Raw genomic sequence first — 21053 nt, 5'->3', positions numbered from 1 at the left:
GAGTGTTTCCTGGACTTTTCTTGTGATTAGAGATTTTTACTCACTGTGCAAATTTCTGTTTAAAATTAGAACTTACTGGAAATTATCATGTAAAAGTACAGGCAGTTCCAAAGCTCCAAGCATTTTCTTGATACAATTGCAGGGCAAACTGACAGCAAGCACAGTTGGCCAGATTGTTGGACTCCAGTCAGATGAGATCAAGCAAATTGTGTCTGAATATGCTGAGAAGGTAAGTGTGTTACCTGAGTGGGTTTAACCATGTGGTGTTTGATAGCATTTTAATTTAGGCTTTAAACTGCCAACTTCATTGCCATGATTCTCTTGAAACACACTTTTTAATACATGCTGTGGGCAGCAGCACAGCCAGAGTTCAGGAAAGTTCTTCAAAGAGACTTCAACATACCCAGGCTTTTGGTGTGATAGTACATGTCCCTGAATTGCATTTGTGACTAATTTGGGTTTAAGACCTGCTTAAATCCTTTCATGGATGAAGAGGAGCCTGAGTTGTATCTATTCAAACTAGAGGCCTAAATTCTTGATGTGCTTTAAAATGTTCAGTGTTAAGCACAGAAATACAGCTCTGAGGGCCTGCTCAGAGAAAATTCTAGGCCTCCTGCACTCAGATTTCCAGATGTTTGCACAGGGCTCCAGTTCTCAGTCATGCTCTGTATCTCAAGTTTTGAATCTCATCTCATCAAGCCCAAACCTTTGTTGCTTTGAGAAGTCAAAGCAATTAAATGTGTGTGTTTGCTGCAGTTGCTGTGTTCAGCTGTGATTGTTTTCTGCAGTAATGTGAAAAGAAAATCTGGCTCTTCAAGCAATTAATGCATCCAATACATCACTGCCAGATATGAGTTATAGGTCGCTCTTACTTGTCCAGCAGTCTTCTCATATTTCTTCCTTTTTGTTGACACATTTGAGGTATGGAGCTTTCCCATTTTGGAGATAAACCCTATAGCTCAACAGCAAATTCTTGGCCTTTCTTTATTATAAAAGATTGGAAGAACAGAAGCCCAAGGGTCATATTTCAATGTTACATTTCTTCTGTTCTGAGAACAGGGAGCAGGACCTTGACTATTATAGTAGAGCAATGATTAATACTCTGAAAAGTAAGAACTGATTCAAGTCAAACCAAAAATAGATCACTTTTCAAATCTATGGGATGTGATAAAAAAACCCAGAATTTCTGTGCACGTATGCATGCACCAGGAAAAGAATTAAGGATGTTATCAAAGAGTTTGTTGAAGCATCAGCAATGTTTGGATATAATTCTAATAATCTTAGCCCCTGGTAACTGTACATAGCCTGAGAAACACAGCAGTGCTTATTTTTTTATCAGAGTTTTGTCTTACCACAAGCCCTGTAAAGATCCCTGACAAGCCAAATTCTAGGTCTGATGTTGCCATGGGCCAGGACCTTTCTTACAAGAGGCATTTTTGCACAAGGTCTATGCTTAGAATTTTCTGCATTTGCCCCTCCATTCTGCTGCCATGTTAATCTGCTGAGTGAACTAGAGGAAGGACTGTAGTGTCATTCCTCACCTTCTGAAAATACTGGCAGAAAATTATTAATGAGTAGCAAATGGATCATCTTTAAACAGTCAGAGACATTAGTGATGGTTCTTTCCCATTTTCAAAAAGCAAGCTGTAAAGTTCACTTCTTGAAATATGGTCCACTTTTTTTTAATGGCAAAGCTGTACTACATGAATTTTTACTATTTCTGCAAACATCAGTCTCAGGCTAGTTTAGCTCATGTTTGTTTCTCTTGCATTTCCATTTTTCTCCATTTGTGTCTTATGCATTTGAGAGGCTAAATGTGGTGGTGAGAAGGATAAGGTTTTGAAATGCATAAGATGGTGAAGTAATGGGATTTGACTAAATAATGAGAGGAATAAGTAAGACTGTATATTTGTTGAGTAGTTCAGGGTCACAGGTGTTGCTTAGAGGCATTTCTTCCTTTCCTAACAACAAAAGCAAAGAAAGCCTCTGAATTGTTGGGTTAAGCCATCAGAATTGGGCTTTTCTTGCTGTGGATATAGAAACATAACATCATTAAGCTGCTCTTCAATATGAATTACATAGAAAATGTAGAGGAAGAAGACAGGCTTTGCCTCTTATTTTCATTTAAAATTAAGCTGCTTACCCATCTGCCTGGAGTGGAACCAGGAGCAAATATGAGTGAAGAATATATCACATTTCTTGTAGCATTTTAGCTGATTATGCATTGTAGCAGTTGTCAACATTGGGTAATTATTCAAAAAGCACTTGGTATTGAAGTCTTTGACAGACTATAAATTTGCACTTGAGGTACTTGAAAATTAACTGGTTTTCTAGTGAAATACTGGAAAATGGATTAAGTGAAAAAAGTCTGAGTGCATGAAGCAAATTAGGAAAACAGATGGATGTAAGTATCAAAGTGAAGACTTTCAAAAGGTACAAATAATCTTAGGCAAATAATCCCTTAGAGATCAAGATATCACTGCTTTTTAATGATTCTTTTGTCTACTGCAAATATACAATTTCTATTCTAAATGCTTTTTGTAAAGAATGTTTCTGTCAGCTTTGCTTTCACAATTCAGAGAGAAGAGGAGGCTGGATCCAGATTGCTGTCTCTGTTATCATTTATGAGACACTCTTGGCAATGCATGCTGGATGGAGTAGTTCTCAAAGGTGGTGTCAGCAATACACATGCACACACCAAAAAAACAAAAAAAAAAACCCAAAAAAACCCCAAAGTGGAAAATGCATCTGCCACACTGAGTATGTCATTGTCATTCAGCATGGAGATGCAGCCAAGCCTCTATTTCAGAATACACTATTGTTCAAGGCTTCTGAAAATCCTGGAGCTGCTTGTTGGAGTGTGGAACATCTCTGATTCAACAAGTTCAGTGAATGCCATGGCTTAAGGTGTTTTTTAGTATACTTGTGGTTTTTTTTCATTGAAGAACTCTACCAGGTTTAACCATAATACTGATGCAAAAAAAAAATCTGTCTTCTAGTACACTGTAATATTTTCCACCTGTCCCAGGGCAACTGACTTTTTTAGCTTACTTTACTTGCAAATTTTGGAATATAATTCAGTTGTTCAGCTGCTTGCTTATTTTGATGTGAGGTAAATCGGTAAGTCATTCTTTTGGATAGACACAGTTGTTGATAAGGAATATCACAGGTGTGTCCCACTTTGGTATTTCCTGAGCTTCTGAAGAAGCAGAAAACAATGCTGTGGGATCCAAAAGGCTGTTATTGGTTTTTCAGCAATCTGAGCTTTCTGCTGAGGAGAGACCAGAAAGGCTTGGAGCTGCCCAGCAACACAAAAGGAAGGTGGCATCTCTCAACAAGCAGATCTTGCAGAAAACCAGACTCCTCGAGGAGGTAAGTATTGTGTGTGTAGTAAAGAAGAAAACATTGATAGAAGTGGTTGATCACAAAGTTTTTGCCATCCAGAAAAGACCTGCAAGCACCAGCAATTTGTCATGCTGAACACTGATTCCTCTGCTTGCTTTGTCCTTGGATTGTGAGAACAGGTTGTGTTCCTGGGGGCAGTTTGCTCAGCCTTAATTTTGGGAAGAACCATGATTTTTCCATTTTAACAGTTGAGGGTCCTTTAATTCTGTGCAGCTTGTTTTCAGTACATAACAATCTCAGTGCTGTTTTTATATGGGGAAAAAATGTACTGACAGCTGTAAGCCAAATATAATCCTTTTATCACTTTACTAAAGTAAGAATTTCCTGGCTGAATTTCATTTACCACTTGCCAAAAGCAGCTTTTGAAACCAGTGACAGTCAAGAACCCTGTCTTTTAAGAAATATTTATGGAGTTCTGGCTTCAATACTGCAGCAAGTTTTGGCAAGATTTCTCAAAATTAAAAATTCATGTCAGTTTTCATGAGATGTGGACTGCAGACTTAAAATTTTTTAATTAGTTAGAATAAAATTTGTTGGTGAACTCTTGGTAAAAAAAATATGAAAAACAATGAAAAAGCTTTATGTTTATAAATTTGGAAAGGGAAGAGTGGAGCATTAAGTCACAGCTGTGTGTTGTGAACAGCACACTAAAATAGCATGAAAGGAAGTGGAACTGAGCTACATGTGCATTTTTTGTTTGCTCACTTTTGCTCCACTTTTGTAAACCACGTCCTGTTTTTGTTTTACTATTTGCAATGTTACCTTAAATCATAGGGAATTTAAATAAGGATGTTCTTCTAAAATTAGCTTCTGTAAATTAATTGACAAGTGGAATATCTAATATTTGTTTATAATACATATTTTGCTCGCTGCCTTATTAGACTTTTCATAGTTACACAGAAGAGAGCCATAAAGCAACTTGGTTATTTGGTGTTGCAGTGTCTGTAGTTTGGTGCCATGGTGCTTCTGTGCAAGTCTTGAATTGCCCTGACTCATTTGGAGAAGTACAAAATGGGACTCATTCTTAGCTTGCTGTGAAACTAGGCCAGTACAGCCAGGCTAGAAAAGTTTGAGCAGTTTAGCAGAGATTCTGTCCAATTCTGTTGGCCTCTAATTTGGAAAAGCTGTTGTTTATTCTGGGACTTTATGGACCTAAAGGATCAGATGGTAAATGTTTGCTATTAGTAATTAAATATTCAGTCAGAATTCTTGCAATCAGTTGCAAGAGTAGCTGACAAGAAAAAACAGTGTTTGTTATGCTTGGCCTGCTGTTTGACAGACAACCATTATGGACAGCTCAAATATTCTCTGTTCTCCATTACAGGTGTAATTAGTGTGAATATAGAATCCAACTCTTTTATTTTTTTCTCTTTTGTAACAGTTGCAAGCTAAATATGCTGATCTGCAGGAAAAATGTACCAAAGCAAAAGAGACATTAACAGAGGTAATCTTTGGTTTTTTTTCTGTGCTGTTTGTAGCTGAAACTTTTTTGAGAAATTCTGTTTGTGAAGGGATGTATTAAACACTGAAGGTGTTTGCAAGCTTAACTCACTGATCTCATGGTGTGGGAAAGTCAATTTATTATTAATCAATTAAGTATCAATTTATTATTAATTGCAACCCTTAGGTTAAGAGTCACAGTGAAAAGCTGGACAAGGAATTGGCAGCCTTAGAAACAATAGAATCCCAAGCAGATTCTAGGTAAGTTTCTTCCTTTGTTACCTTTGAAATTCTGAAAAATAATGGTTTTAAAATGAATCATTCAGTGATTCTTGGTTTTTCAACCTTAACAAATAACTAAAATTTAAAAATTAAATTATCCTCCAGCTTGCTTTCCAGAGACAGGGAAACGTTGCAATAGGATTCAGTCAGAATGAGAAGTGTCAGTCTGTAGTTCAAAATAATTGTGTTTAAAGCAGAAGAACCCTAGACACATCTGACAAGTAGATGAGGCCTTCTTGATTTATTTTGTTCATATTTGAAGCCTTCATCTCACATAAATTAAATGGAAGTCTCTCAAAACTTTCACAGTAATGAGGTTAAAACATAACAAAGCTATCAGAATATTCAGTGTAACACTCCACCTTTATTTTGACCTTGGTATATCAGTGCTGATATTTGGGGTTTTAATTTACCCAGGTTTTATTGTAAATTTATTTAGAACTAAGCTTGTTTTAATGTGTATTAATTCTCCATCTGTTTAAATTAGAAATTAAAAATTTAACATAGTTTACTGGATCTTCAAATTTAGCATATTACAGAGTCTGAGAGCACTGGTGGCCATGAATGAAAACCTGAAGAGCCAGGAACAAGAATTCAAAGCACATTGTAGGGTAAGTTGCAGTGTCTCCTAGAAGGATTCATTTAAAACTTGGTAAATTAGCACTTTTCCTGGTGTGTTGTTGTGCTGTGTGTGCCTGTCTGTCATCTCCCACCCCCCAGGTACTGCTCACTCCAGGTTTATATTGAATATTAGCACCCCTGGAGCAGGGAGGAGTGAGGAAGGATCTGAGCTGGTCTGGCCTTCCTTAATACCCTTAAGCAGGGAATGCTGTTTAATCTTCCAAATTTAAATAGTGTGTGTGTGGTCAGCTCTGAAATTTTGTTAGAAGTTGTGTTGTCAGGATCCTTCCCTCACCTCTCTTAAGAGAAGAGGTCTCAGTTTAAAAAAAAATCCACTTTTGTTTGTTTTAAAGGAAGAAATGGAGAGACTACAACAAGATATTGAGACTCTGAAAGCCGAAGCAGCGGAAGATGGGGAGGAACAGGTAAAGCAAAAGCCTAAGTTCTTATGTTCAAATTGCATTTTGGAATGTTTGTTTAAGTCTTTCTACTTCTGGGACATTCTTTTAAGCCTTTAAGTATCTGCTGGAATATTTAAAAAGTTCTGTAAAGCCACAGTTCAGGCTAATAATCCTAGAAATACAGGAGTGTGCAAGCAGCAACAGCATTATCTGTTCTTTTCGCAGAATCCATGGGGCTCTGCTCGTAGATGCTTTTGTGCCTTTTACTTCTTTCTCTGTAGTACCAGAGAAGAATCCCTGGGTGTTGTGCTAAAAGCTGTGCATATCTCTGACAGAAACATGTCTTCCTCAGAAAGAATGTCTGGTTTGGTTGTTTTTTTTCTTAGAAGTGGGGTTATCTGAAGGGTGAAAGCACGAGCTTTCAGTGCCTCAGTGCACTGCATGCAGTGAGCAGCTGTCAGAAGTTAGACTTTAACACAAGTGCATCCAGACTGATGGCAATGAATAATGAATGAACAGGAAAGGAAAAGCTTCAATTACTTTATTTTCAGTGGGTAAACATTTGATGCATCCCTACCTCTGGAACAAGGCAGATTACAACTTCCATGATGCTGCTGTCCTCTTCAACACAGCGTGAAAAAAATTAAAGTGCAAACTGAAATCTTAAATTTTTTCAGCAAGGAAAAAAAGCATATCTAACATTGTTTACTGGATCTTCAAATTTAGAAGCCCACACTGCAGGAAGTTTAGAACACATGTCAGAGGGTTTATGTTCTGTTCAGGTGCCTTGTTTATTCTTAACCCCACCAGTGAATCAAAGTATAGACACTCAGACAAGGGGTACCGACAATCTCTGGATTTGTATCTTCATTTAAAGTGTGACTATTGTAAAGCAGTGCAAAAGCTATTGATAACTCTTAAAAGCTGAAATATCAAAAGTTAAAAACCGTTTAAATGTCCTTGTTTAGAGTAAATGATGTCAGACTTTTAATACAGATAATGAATTATTATTCTAAAAAAACCCAAACAATAAATGTGGTGTTATTGTAGGAGCCAAAGATGGGCAAAACCAGAAAACAAACCAAATATGCCCATTTTTGCACTGCAGCTCTCGTATGCTACTGTAATACACAATTGTTTTGGGTTCTCAACTTCCAGGAGCCAAATAAGATTATAGAACAGCAGTACAAAGCTGAGAAAGAGAAACTTCAAAAGATCCGCCTGCTACTGGTGAGTTACTCTTTGTGTCCTTACTTGTGTAAAATTGCTGATGTTTGTCCTATCTTGGAATTTCTAATACTTTGTCTTGTTGTGCTAATTTTAACAATTGTTTCTGTCACAAATCAATTGCAAAAAAAAAAAAATTTGATCCTCAGCCAAAGCTTTTTGTTTTTTAAATCAATTGTTTGATAACAAAGTATTGCTGGGGGGGCTTCATCCATTTTAAGAAGAGAACAAGAAGAGGCTTTGTTTTCTCCCCTCCTAACTTTCTATTCAGGCACGAAGAAACAGAGAAATAGCCATTTTACAGCGCAAGATTGATGAAGTTCCCAGCCGAGCTGAGCTCACACAGTATCAGAAGAGATTTATTGAACTTTACAGTCAGGGTATGTATATCAAGCAGGACCATCCTGCTGAAGGCTAAAGCCCTGAAAGGAGGGCAGTTGCATTTTAAGCATATGGCATGTAACAACAGCCCCTGCTCATTTGGTGGTATTTTAAAGGTTTTTGGTGTTCACGTTACACATCATATTTTTGAGGTTTTGTAAGCTGGGCTTTAAGAATACGCCTGAAGGTGAAACTCAATGCACAAGATCTCTGGACTAAATTTTGTCTGCAGCAGGTTCTGTCATTTAGGTTAATAGCCATTATGTTCTGAAACTCCTTAATTCACCATTTACAAATGAGGTTGCTGTGAGGTTGAATCGTGTTTAATTAATTTGCCTTACCATTAGATTGCTTTTATTGTTTCCACTGACGTGGCATAACTGGTTCTGAACCAAATTATGTCAAGAACTACCAAGTAAAAACAGTTTCTTGAGGGGATCGACTTCTTTCATTTTTAATTAACACAATCCTGCTATATCTTGGTAGAAGCAGAATACAAATTGTCTTTAACTGTTATGATCAGAAATTGTAAAATTGGAAAAGGTGCAAATGGAGTAAAATTTCAAAGTTGTTCCACTAAACTGGTAACAGACCAGTATGCTTACTGGTGTATATTTAACTAACTTGTGTGTTAGCATGAGAAAACCTAGCTAATGATTCAGAGATATTCAGCATTTATTAAATAAATGTGTGAAGCAAGCTCTGGAAGGGTGAGCAGTTCCAAACTGGTTATCTGAGTGGGATCCAAATCCCCTGTCCTGGTGAGGCATGTCCAGTGGCACAGGTCAGTGCTGTCCTCCACAGGTATTGTGCAAATACATGGAATAGATGTGAGTACAAGTCCAGTGCTTCTTCCCCCATTTGCTGTGCCATGCAGTTTATTTAATCAAGTCCAGCTATAAAGAGTTTTGTTGTTTTTGCTTGAATTTTCTGCACATTCTCTGTCATGTCTAATTCTCTGTCATGTCTGGTCAGAGCTACCTGCTCAAAAGATGGAGCTTCCTTTATATCTGAAGTACAGAGAGATTAGCATCAAAGAGACTTGGGCAGCTTTGGGGGTGGATTTAAGATGCTTTTATAGGACTTTGTTTTCTAAAGTACAAAGTGTGAGTAGTATCTCAGGATAACACACTGCTCAGTCATGGCTGGGAACCTGCATTGCACAGGCTGAGCTTCTAGAGAAATGAGCTGGAAATCTCTAGCCAGTTTTTCTGTGCATTGTTGTATTTTTAGAGGTACTTAGAGGCTTTTCCCTTAGCCAGATTCAGGTGACCTTCAGTTGCCAAAACATGGGTTTTTTTGAGCTTTGCTTCAAGGGGTTAGACAGGACAATCTTCAGCACTAATTTCAAGTGCTGAAATTTCTAATTTCTTAGTGATTTTGTGATTTTTGCACGAGAATACTTTTCAGCTGTATTCAGTGTTTTGGTTTTCACCTAACTGAACCTCTTCCATTGAAAATGTTCAAGAGAATCAATGAGCCAATTGGTTCCCTCTTCCCCCTTTGTTTTACCCTGCATGGGTTCTGGTGTGTGCCCATAAGGCTCCATAAGTTGGCACAACTTTCCATCACAAAAGGTTTTCTGAGTTGTTTTGTGGAATCCACTCATGAAAGACTTGTGACTACCACAGCTGCTGGAAGAGCAGAAGGAGATGCATGAAGGAAATAGTTTGGGAAAGGCCTCTTTCATTTGGCAGCAGTTCTGCAAATCCCAGACTAAATCCCAGACTAATGAGTAAGATTTCATCAAGGTTTATCATTTTTAACCCATACATTTTTTCCAGCTTGTGGTTTCTAGCCAGAATTACTTTTGCTGCCTGTTGAACTCTTTCCTTGGGAGTCACAAATATATTGGACTTCCTTAGGCAATGAAGAACTAAAGGCTAGAGGAACACTCAGCAGATTTGAGTATCATCTTGTAGACCCAAAGGGAAGGCATGTCTGAGCCTTGCCTTCCCATCAGAGCTGTGACCAACATCTGCTGTAACCACCTAAACCAGAAAGTATTATTTAATTCTATCACCACACATAGATTATATAAGATAAAAAGACTTTAAGACAGCAAAATCTTTGTTGGGCATCTTGCACATGTGTAGCTTGACATTTATAGTCTAATGCACTTTTTCCCCACACAGTCCTACCAAGATTATCTGCTCTTCCCTGTCCCTGCTGAGCCTGTGCCCCTCCCACAGCCCAGGCAAGGCCCTGTGAGCAGCACAGCTGCCTGGTGGTGTCAGGGTATGGTGCCAACATGGGCTGGCAGAAAGGGCTGCCAGCAGTTGGGGCTTAATTTAGACACTGAGCTGTGTTGTTCTTATGAGAGATGAAAGCTGGAGCCCTGCTGAGAGAAACTCTGGGAGGATGTTCCCTCTGCATGTACATTAGTGCCTGTGTTCCATTATTGATAGTGGAAAATATGTTATAGAAAGCCTACAGAGTATTTTTACAGATTCCATTTTACCTCATATTCTTTTATTATTCTAACCCTTTTTTTTTTTTGTTTGCAGTCTCAGCAACTCACAAAGAAACCAAGCAGTTTTTTACTCTTTATAATACACTGGATGATAAGAAAGTATATTTGGAAAAGGAGGTAAGAAAATGTTATTACTATTTTCCAAGTATTCAGTCTGTGGGGAAGGAAAGAAAAAGTTTTTGCTTGGCTTTCTCCATATTCAGTCCTGTTAGAGCAAACTTACTGGTTTTTGTAAACAAAAATGGAACAACAGAATCATAAGAATATTTGTAATCTTGGAGGGGCAATGGTCTGTGTTGTAAAAGAATTGCTCTTAGTACAGCATGTTTAAACACTCACTGTGCTCTTGAAACATGAATAGCATTTGATCAGCAAATATCTCTGTAATCATAGCACCAGATTACCCTTTTCTCTCTTTTCAGTCAATACCTTTTATTATGAACCCAGACCACAGTCAGTAACTTTGGAGAGCAAATTCCAGCTGCTGTCAGCAGCATCAAATTTAGTTCTCAGGGTCTGAGCTGGCTATACTTTATTTGCTGGTGATTTCACTGGGTCAGAAGAGTAGTTTTCATGAAAGAATGGTTTTTTCCCCTCCTCTCTCCCATCTATGTAGAGTTCATTTCTATCTTGGGCTTAACTGAATGATTTCAGTCTTCTCTTTTTGCAATGACAAGTGTCTGATTTCAGTAAAGATGGAGAAATAGGAGGAAACAAGAGGATAAATAAAAACTATGACTTTTAAAATACAAAATGTTTTGATAGGTCAGGTTTCTCTGTTTATTCTGATAAAATAAGAACAGATTAGTGAGTTTTGCATTATTTAGATATATTTCTTTAGTTTGTGAGACAAGCAGTGGTCAAATTTCTGACTATGTAAGGACACTTTTTCAGTGTCCTTTCACATCCTGTTTTGGAGGTCATGAGCAACCATTTCCTTCCCTTAAGCAGCTGATTCTAATCCACATTAGGTAGTTTTCATTTTTTCCATTCAGAAGAGTCATATACCATATTTTTAAAAATGGATGAAGTACAAGCTATATTATTTAACATTACTTTAATTCCTCCCCTACATTAGTATTTAATACAGACTTATTTGTTGGGGGTTTTGTTTTATTTTTGGGGTGTTTTTTGAGGGTAAACCTGAAAATTTAAAAATGATAGAGAGACTGGTTTTGAAATGGGGCATAAAAAGTAGATTATAGAGAATAGAGAAACGGAATGCAGAACAGATTTACGTCACAGTTGTATAAACTGGGACTACTTTTGCCAAAATAATTCAATGCCTTTGGGGTTCACAGGGGGAATTCTGAATGTCTTCTGATGCCATCATAACTTAGTTGAATGTATAATATTATTGAGATTTCCTTGAGATGCATTTAATATCAGACCCAAGGTTTCAAAAAGTAAATATTGTCTAATGCATAAAACATGTCTTTGGCATCTGTGCTTCACAAAGATTTCTGGAATATACTTTTACTTTGTCTTGTTCCTGGTTTTGGGGAGATTTTTTCTCCTTTTTCCTCCCCTAACCAGCCCTTTTGTAAAACACATTGAGCATCATTGCTTGAAAACAATAGTAAGAATTGTTGTACAGTTGAATTTTGGCTATGAGGGTTTTAGTTCTTCTGTGATCATGGCTCATATTTAACCCTATTTTGAGAAAGATGCATTTTTAAAAGCTTTAAAAGTAACTTTTTCATAATGTTTTTCAATTTTGGGGTGTGTGTGCTGATTTCACTGTAGTGTGACACATCCACATTCTTCCTATGCCATGGTTGTGCAGCACTGCTGGGCAGGGCTACTTTTCCTGGCTTGAATGTGTATATATATATATATATGTATATATATATATATATATATCTGTATAAACTGTAATTATGTTCTCAAGCACAGGCTTAGTGGAATTATCTTGAGGCAGGGCTGTGAACATGGCAAATATTGATGAGTAATGCAATATTTTTGCTGCTGTAAATTACAGGAATTCTTAAGCACCTTGGCTGCTTGGGAGTCTGTTCAGAATTTGTTTGAATTTATCCAAGGGAAGGTCAGGAACACCTGCAGATTCTGCCATGCCTGCTTATTTCTATCTTTCAGGTGGAGGATTTTAGATTTAGGAGAGATGAGTTCAGCTTTTTGTGGCAGTGGGGCAGGTGGTTCTGTTTGCAGCCCTTGGCTTTGCTTAGTGCAGAACTCTTCAAGAACTCATCAAAAGGAGAAACTGCTTGGAAGGCTTAACCACAGGAGACTTGCAAGATGCATTCAAAGCTAAGAGAAAAGATCACATTAATTTCCAGTTGTTGAATTTTAATGCTCTAGGCAATATGTAAAAAACAGGGAAAAAAATCAAAGGCAGTTACATAGGATATATTCCATATAGTTTTATTAGGGGAATTTATAGTTTTATTGGGGGAATTTATACAAGCAGCAAAATATTCCTGGGAATAAATGTTATAAATGTTTATTTTTGTCTTCATTGGGTGCAATGCTACTGTCTTGTAAGAGAAGCCACACACCTCTGAAATGCCATTCTGTGTTTTTTGATAGTTCACCTTTTAGCACCCAGTGAAATACACATTACAAAGTGAGTAATGGTGCCTGGCTGGTAGGGAATCTGTAAACCCCATCTGCACAATGAAAGCAGTGCAGGAATTCACCTGCTGCTCCTGCACTGCTTGCAGAGTCTTCAGAGCCCTGGGTGGAAATAGATTGTGTTGAGTGGTTCCCATCTCAAAAGCAAAAGTGTTTTTTCCTGTTTATTTGTGATTGCTTGTGCACATGTCAGCAGTCACTGCTGAACACTGGACCAGCATCTGCTTTTATGTCAAATTCCAACACATGTTGAACACATGTACAGGCCATTTTACTTTATTGCTTTAGTTTGGGAAGGCATCATGCTGGAAAACTCTCGGTGCTATAATTGAGTGCCAGTAAAATTAAAAATATCAATTGTGGTCCAGCACTTCTACTTCTGTCATTCAACCAGTGGGATAGATTCTACTAAATCAAAAGGATTGTGGTTTATCTTCTGAAAGAAAACTCAAGGTGATTTTTGCAGATCTGTCTGCTTTTGAAGGCATTATCTACATAGTAACTTTTTAAAAAATAAAATCCATCTTAATGTCTGTGCAGAAAAGACAAATGTGTATTTTCTTTTTTTTTTTTTCAACTCACAGGTTAACTTACTGAATTCTATCCATGACAACTTCCACCAGTAAGTTATGGTTCTTTATCTCCTAGTAGTTGCAAAGAGTGGTAGAGTTAGCTGGACAAATGGGAGTGGGCACCAGTTATAGAGACTAAAAATTTCTTAGAAGATTTTATAGTCATAAACTGATTTATAGAAGAGTTTATTAACTTCGTTCAAGCCAGTTTGGGGAATCACAGACTTGGAATTATGTAATTTTTATAGCTAACCTATGTTTTTAATATCTGACTCTTTAGATGTGGAAATTCAGTCATAATTTTCCTGGAGTTAATTTAAATCTTTTCCTCCTTTTAGTGGAGTTGTGGTTATTACATTATGTACAAAACATTAGACTGGGACATATTTCAGACATGTTTATTATAAACTACCTCTGTATTTGGAGATTTTGATATATTGTGGAGTCTGTGTAAAATTGTGGTTGCCTTGGAAGTTCATGGTCAAAGATCAATGTGTGAATCAGCCAGTGTTTATTTCTCTCTAATGATTTCAAGGTCTAAAATGACTTCTAGGTTTTCCCTATTACAGTGTGAAATTGTACATCTGCTGTTCTCCTAGACCTCTAGTCACCTTTATACTATTCACAACAGAGGCTTTGCTTAAAAAACTATGGTTTTATTAATTATTAGCAGTTGATCTCTGTGCCCATCTCTTTGGTAGCTGAACAGCTTTAGTGTCAGTGGTACCAGTGATTAAAAGGATGAATTTTTACACAGAACACAAAGCAATGAGAACTTTAGACATGAGTGGATGTGCAAGACAGCAGCAGCTGAGACACAGTGTCCCACATCCCTGTCAGGTGTTCCCTTTTCTCCTTTCCAGAGCCATGGCATCGTCCGGATCTCGGGAGCAGTTTTTGCGGCAGATGGAGCAGATTGTGGAAGGCATCAAACAGAATCGAATGAAGGTCTGACTCCCCTCACTTTCTTTGCTAAAAACTGGGAATTATCTCAGCAAAGCCTCTTGGATCTTTCTATGCACAATTATTATCCATTACATGAGGTGCAAATTAGGCAAGCAACTAAAAAGGATTCTTTTTTTTCACTTTTGTCAGAAATTTCTCACCACTAAATGTCAATGAATAGAGTATGAGAGAGGTGTTGTAACACCTCTGTCCTGACAGGAATCTTATACCCCTCAACTTCATTACTGGCACTGTAGTGATTTAAATGCCTGAGACAACTGAATGCCACTGCAATCAGTGAGAACTCTTCCATTTGAACTGTGTGGGTGCAGTCAGACCTGCACCTCAGGCACAGTTTCTGACTGTGGGAGCTGATTGAAACTTTCTGCTGCTGAAGAGGATCAGCAGCACCTCAGAATCACAACCATCGTGTGCCCTTTTCCCAATTGCACCTACAGTGCCACTGGTACTGAGACTTCAGCATCAGGCTCTTAATTTTTAAGAGCTGACCTAAATGTTCATTGCATTTCAAGCACAAGCCAGGGGTATCATTTATGAAATATCTGTCTCCCCTAGTGTGTTATAGATAGCTGTTCCTTATGCACTGTGGCCATGTGTACCCATACATCTGATCCCTTACCCTTCCTGCATACCAACAGATGGAAAAGAAAAAGCAAGAAAACAAAATGAGAAGAGACCAGTTGAATGATGAATACTTAGAGCTTCTAGAGAAACAGAGGCTTTACTTCAAAACAGTGAAAGAATTTAAAGAGGTAAGAACACTTGCTGCATTCAACTGTCAGTCATGTTCAGTGACCCATTTTGATGTATTTGTGCATTAACATATCCACAAGATTTCCTGATATGATGCTTATCACACCATGTTCATGATGTCCCTTGGTGGTTTTCTCCATGTGAATCTCGGACTCTGAATTTGATTCTGAGAGTTCTTTCGCTGCTAGGTTGGCACCTCTCCATGTTACAGGGAGAGGTTATCAAGCAAGTGGTGTATTTAGGTTTTCAAGTGGAATCTCATGAAGGTCTGTGAGCAGTTAGTTATTGGAGCAAAGAGGGGTGTGGAAATGTGAGTGAATGAGGAGGAAATGCAGGATCTTGTCATTAATCTTCAGGAACCAGCCTTGTTGCCTAATGATTGTGAAAGCAGTGTATAACACTTCATTGATTTAGCCTTTCCCAAGCTTTTAATCATCATGGGCTTCTGTTACTTGCTGTCTCCATGAGAATGAATGAATGAAAATGAATGCTGTGGGCGAAATTGTCATTTGGCTTCATATGTTTGAGGAAAAACATCTTTGTGTAATTATTCCTGCTTTGTTCTGAGACAGTTCCTTCCTGCTTCAGACAGAATGTCAGGGGTGTTCAGCTACTCTGACATGCAGAATTTTACATCCTACTTGCAGAATTTAGGAAGATTTATTGTTAGGTTTTTTACCTATTTTTCTTCCATTGCCATGTGAGGGAATCCCTGCTCAGCTCTGCTACCCTTAAAAATAAAAAAGTCATGGTTGTGGTACTGAACACAGGTGTACTTGTGTAAATGTATTTCCTGACCAAGAGCTGTTCCCTGAGCACTGACTCTTTTGCAAACTGTCCTAAGAAGTTCCGGATCATCTACAAGTAATGTCCACTTCAGATTTTTTCTACTTATAAGAAAAAGCTGAATTTGCCTTCAGATGGGTGGTCAGGCAGTGTTCCTTCTGGCTTGCATGTCATAAAGTTTAATGAGTATTGCCATTGGAATGACATTATGGATGAATCAGAATTCTCTTCAACTCATCACTCACTCCAAACTGCTTTGGTTGTGGCGATGTTTCAAAATGGAAGAAAGGGTTTGTTCTGTTGATGTGGAGATACAGGTGGCAGAGTTTGAGCAATTCCTCCTCACTTGTTTGCTCTCTGTTAACAGGAGTGCCGCAAGAATGAGATGCTGCTGTCCAAGCTGAAAGCCAGTTCTTCCTGAAGAGCTCCAGCTGGGGAAATCTAGAGAAGATTGTTCAGTCCATTGAATCTCTTTTGTGAGGTGACAGTTATAACTGCAATGTAGATGTATATATATAGATATATATAAAAAATATATATACACACAGCTGTAAAAGTCTGGTTTTTCCAGTATGTGTTCAGTTTACATTCCCTCATCACATGGCTGTATTATTCATTATTGCCTCCCCTACACAGTAAAGAGTTAACACAGTACAGCAAAATAGAAATGTCTAATTTTATTTATTTGGGTTTGGGGTTCTTTTTTTCCTACAGTAAGGACAGTGGGAGTTGGTTTTTTTTTTTGGGTTTTAACACTGAATTAAGTGAAAATTCTGGAATAAGTTTACATGTACTGTGTAGTATGTCCAGCACCCCACAGGATGAGCACTGCAGAATGCAGTACTTTGTTAATTTGGGCCCGAAAACCCCTTCAAACTCACTTTTCCAGCTAATAACTTCACATTATTTTAGTTTATACTCTAGCCATATATATAGGATTCCAGAGGATAACAATTAATTTCTAATGGCTAAGAAAATGAAAACTTACCTTGGATAATTCCTGGTGTAAAATTATAGATCTATATTTTTATAAAGTCTAGCTGTTGTATAAATTTCTTTGAAATTTCATTTTTATATATAGAGAGTGTGCTTGTTAAATTAATAGCTCCAGGAAACAAACACCTTAATACTAGGATCACCACGTTATCCCTGGCTGGGATGGAAATCAGAGTCTGTCACCTGTAATATAGGAAGATAAAGACTGAGACATTCTGCTCTAATGAACTGATGCTCACCTTTGAAGACAACAACCTACTTACCCTGCTGAAGACTTGCTCTTGAAAGTTCAGAAACTTTGTGGGACACTTTCTAAGACATTTTTATATCTGTATATCCAGTATTTTATAATTCAAACGGTTGCTTTTTGTACTTAACTCCAGGATTTTGGACTGGCTTCTTAATGTACATGACATCTTCAGGAGAAGAAGACCCATGTTCCTTTTCCCACTGACACTGATGACAGCACTGTTCAATTACTGTCTATGGCAGCAGATAGAAAATAAAGGATGTTTGGAATCCAGTGACATTCTGATATTGTGTTTTTAAGGTGGAACTGGCCTCAGAAGCTTTCCCAGGTCCTGAATCACAACTGCATTAAAAGATGAACTGTGTCCACAGTTAAATGAGTCACTGTGTTTGTGATGTCCTGCTCCTTCAGCACAAACAGAAAGGAAAGCTTCTGACTGAGCCAGCTGGGACCTTGCTCCCCCACACTGCTCAGTGAGGGAATAGATCTGGGCTGCTCCTCTTGGATCTGTTCAAAAAGTCAGTCTGCCCAGGACTGGCAAAATCAGATTCCAAGTCCCTTCAAAGAAGGAAAAATTTACACTCAGCCTTCCTTCAAAGAAGGAAACCTGCACTGAGTGCTGCTTGCAGACTTTCTGTAGTCAGCTTTGATATAGGAGGCATTATATCTGTCTACAAACTTTGCCCTCTATAAAAACAATAGAAAGCTCATTCCAGTTTGTAAATTGAATAACTCAGCTTTGGCACCAAGGAGACCTGCTTGGGAATTCAAGCTGTGCTGTGTTTGTGTACCATGCAACTCTAAAAAAGTAGCTTGAATGGGCATTTCACTTTGGGATTTATCCTTTTAATCACAATTGCTTTTCAGCATCAAGAAAAATTTCATAGGTAGGGTAAATAATGAACTTGCATGTAAGAGTAAGTGATGTGATTATTTGTTCAGTATAATGTTAAAATTTATGCTTACCTGCTACAAACACAGTACCCTGGAAACTTTCACAAGGAATATAAAAATGTGAACGTCTAAGAGCTTGTGATTTTGACTAAGATATAATTCTGAGGTTTGTAGAATGCAGTTATTGCTCACAAAGGATAAATCAGAGTCCAGATCATAACTCACTGTCTGCTGTAGATGGAGCCCAGGGCAGATGGCCACAACCTTTGGTGTGAGGCCCATGTGAAAAGGAGAAGAAAGGAGCTGGTGAGGGTGTGAAAACAGTTCCATCAGTTGTTTCTGCTTTCTGGCACAGGCTCTGTGTGCTGGGTGCCATTTCTCCTCACAGCTGGGGAGGAACTGACAGCAAGGAGAATCTGCCTTAATTCTCCATCTCAGCTGGTTGCAAGCAAGGAATTCTCAGAATTTTCCTTCAGTATTGCTGGATTTCCTTGTTGAAAGAAAAATGTCTTGCCCTGAACTCATTTGCTGTTACCCTGTAAGGCTTGTAAAGTAACATTTACAGGACTTGCAGCAAAACCTAATTTCTTCATTAGGGTTATTAGCATTGTCTGCTCACACTCATCTTCCAAAGCCCTTTCATTTCTGCACATTCTGGGCTCAATGCAGCTGCTGCAGGATTCTCAGAGCCTTGCTGCAGGATGCAACTCTGCCCTTCTGCCAAACAATAGGGTTCAGTAAATTTTTCTGAGAGCAAATTCAGTGTCAGGAAATAAAATTTAAAACTAGTAGTCCACTGCTTACAAGCAGAGATGATTGGTGTACTCAAATTGGCAACTTCTATTGGGGAAATAAATACATAACATCTAAGCTGTGCCAAATGATGTCCCTTTAGAATATTTAATTTTTTTTTTCTGTTTGGATAGCCAAGATACTGTGTCATTAATCTTAGTTCACATGGGAGCATGCAACAGGCACCAACCACTGATAAATATTTTCTTTGCCCCACAACAAGCCGTGAATAAAAACCAGAATTTTAAATCCCAAATCTGTGCTGCCACTCTTCTAAATGCAGTCTGCATTTAGAGCCAGTGTGGGAAGCTGATTTTGTTGAGAGCTTTCTAAAGCCACTGCAATGAAATGAAAGCTCTGCTTGCCTCTCATTGCTCTGGGTGTGTGGGGAGGCCGGCTGTGTGAGCCATCACTGTAACACTGCTGGCACAGGTGCTTGGGTGGGCACAGCACTGCCTGCTGAGCTTCAGAACTCCTCACAGCACAATCCCAGAGGCCCAGCCTCACCTCCCAAGGGACCTAAATCCATCCTTGAGGAGGAGGAGAGCTGTGCCAGTGCCCTGCTGCTGCTCTGCTGCTTGTGCTGCAGGCCAGTGTCTGCAGCAGTGCCCTGCATGTGTGGCTGCAGGAACTGCACAGGGGCCTTGCAGCTCTGTGGTGTCCTCCCAAGCTCCAGAGCCGTGGCAGAGGGAGCCTGCACAGCCTGTGCTGCCCCTGGAACTGGAGCCTGGAATGTGCAGCTGGACATCACTGCAGCCAGACTGGGATGGGCCAGGGCACCAGCACTGGCACTGGATTTGTGTCACAGTGATGGCTTGGCTTACCAGGCTCAGGGAGTACAGGCACTAAAATTTGTCCAAACCACGATTATTAGAAATTTCAGGAGTGCCACATGCAGAAGATTTGTGTGCTTTTCAACACCAGCTCAAGATGACCTCTGCATTTCCTCCTTCCATGTCATCTGTTTGGATTTTAAAGGTTTTAGAGCAGTGACTCTCTTACATGAAAAAAAATCAAGTGACTTGAAAAATTCATCAGTGGTTCTGAATGAGGCTGCAGGTTTTAGTAGCATTCAGTCTCTTACATATGTGCCTTCCTTCTGGTTTAATTAAGCCTCCAAACACTGGTTTGAATGGTAGCTATTCCATATGCAGGCAAGTTGAGAGTCACAAGGGGAAGTTATTTAAATCAGCATTTAAGTCTGAGTCACTGTCTAAGTCACTGTCTAACAACTCTTTGAAATTCTAGGTAATTAGAACTTCTGAATTCCCACTGAAATGGAGAGAAGCATCCTCTGCAGGAATGCAAGACACACAGGTGGCTGTGGGCACAGCGGGTCACACTGGACTGTCACAGCACTGCAGGTGTGAGGTACAGCACTGCCTGTGCTCCTGACATGCAGCCAAGCTCCCTTCAGCTTCCTGGGACTCTGTGCCATGCTAGAAATACTCAGTGATGTGTCAGCTCTCCCACTCAGAGCAGGGGAGGAAGTAAAACCCACCAGAGAGACAAATATGGAGCAAGATGGACTTGGCAGTATGCAAGGAAATAGATTATTTCTGTATATATTGTTGGGTCAGGGATGTTTGTCAGATCTTGGGAAAATTATTTCAGGCTTAGGTTTGAGTCTCTGGGTTTTGGGGAGTCACTTACACCTGATGGCATCAAGCCTTTGTTACAATAGGAGGAAGTTGATGCCAGCTGACAAATTGTGGCCTTCACCCAGGTTGGGTGCTGAGCACATGGATGGTGCCAGGGCCCCAGGCTCTCACCCACCACTGCCAAGCAGCCACACATTGCTGCAGCACACCTGGTGTGACTGAGCACCCTGTGTGGTGTTTGTCACACAGATGCCTGCTCAGTTTTATGGCAGCATGAAATAACCAGGCACACAGCCCCCATTCACTTGGAGGTGTTGGTGTCTATCTTGAGCTCACCTGGGTTCTGTAAAACAGGCAGAGTCTGAGCCTGGCAGAGTGAGAGAGGACAGCACAAGTGAAAAATCCTCACTAGATCCTCCTGTGAGAACACATTCTCAGGGACTCTGAGTAATTCTGTGCTTGCCTCTTAAGTTTCACTTAAGCCCAGGGGACACAGGTGACCCCTGTCTGATCAAGCCTGCCCATCAAGCCCTGCTGCTTGCAGAGCACACAGCCCCTCAGTCCTGCCAGGCTGTGTGTCTGAGGTGGTCATCCTCTTTAATTTCACATCAACTCACGGAC

At 39.2% G+C, this 21053-nt stretch overlaps 1 protein-coding gene across 2 annotated transcripts in view; it reads left to right on the top strand.

Annotated features, from left to right (window-relative positions):
- CCDC93 (coiled-coil domain containing 93) overlaps positions 1-17521 on the top strand; it is a 32334-nt gene extending 14813 nt beyond the window's left edge. For both annotated transcript variants that reach the window (XM_064717647.1, XM_064717648.1), the window contains exons 11-23: positions 143-229; positions 3256-3372; positions 4787-4849; positions 5033-5106; positions 5657-5738; positions 6102-6173; positions 7308-7379; positions 7648-7756; positions 10265-10347; positions 13407-13444; positions 14258-14342; positions 14999-15112; positions 16267-17521. In XM_064717647.1, coding sequence (XP_064573717.1) covers positions 143-229; positions 3256-3372; positions 4787-4849; positions 5033-5106; positions 5657-5738; positions 6102-6173; positions 7308-7379; positions 7648-7756; positions 10265-10347; positions 13407-13444; positions 14258-14342; positions 14999-15112; positions 16267-16320 — 1050 coding nt within the window. In that variant the 3' untranslated portion in view covers positions 16321-17521. The remainder of the gene's footprint in view (positions 1-142; positions 230-3255; positions 3373-4786; positions 4850-5032; positions 5107-5656; positions 5739-6101; positions 6174-7307; positions 7380-7647; positions 7757-10264; positions 10348-13406; positions 13445-14257; positions 14343-14998; positions 15113-16266) is intronic.
- The last annotated feature ends 3532 nt before the right edge of the window (positions 17522-21053 follow it).

The sequence above is a fragment of the Zonotrichia leucophrys genome, chromosome 7 (genome assembly GCF_028769735.1).
Source record: "Zonotrichia leucophrys gambelii isolate GWCS_2022_RI chromosome 7, RI_Zleu_2.0, whole genome shotgun sequence".
NCBI classification, from domain to species: domain Eukaryota; kingdom Metazoa; phylum Chordata; class Aves; order Passeriformes; family Passerellidae; genus Zonotrichia; species Zonotrichia leucophrys.
Note: the sequence above shows the minus strand (reverse complement) of the source record. Positions and strands in the feature narration are given on the sequence as shown.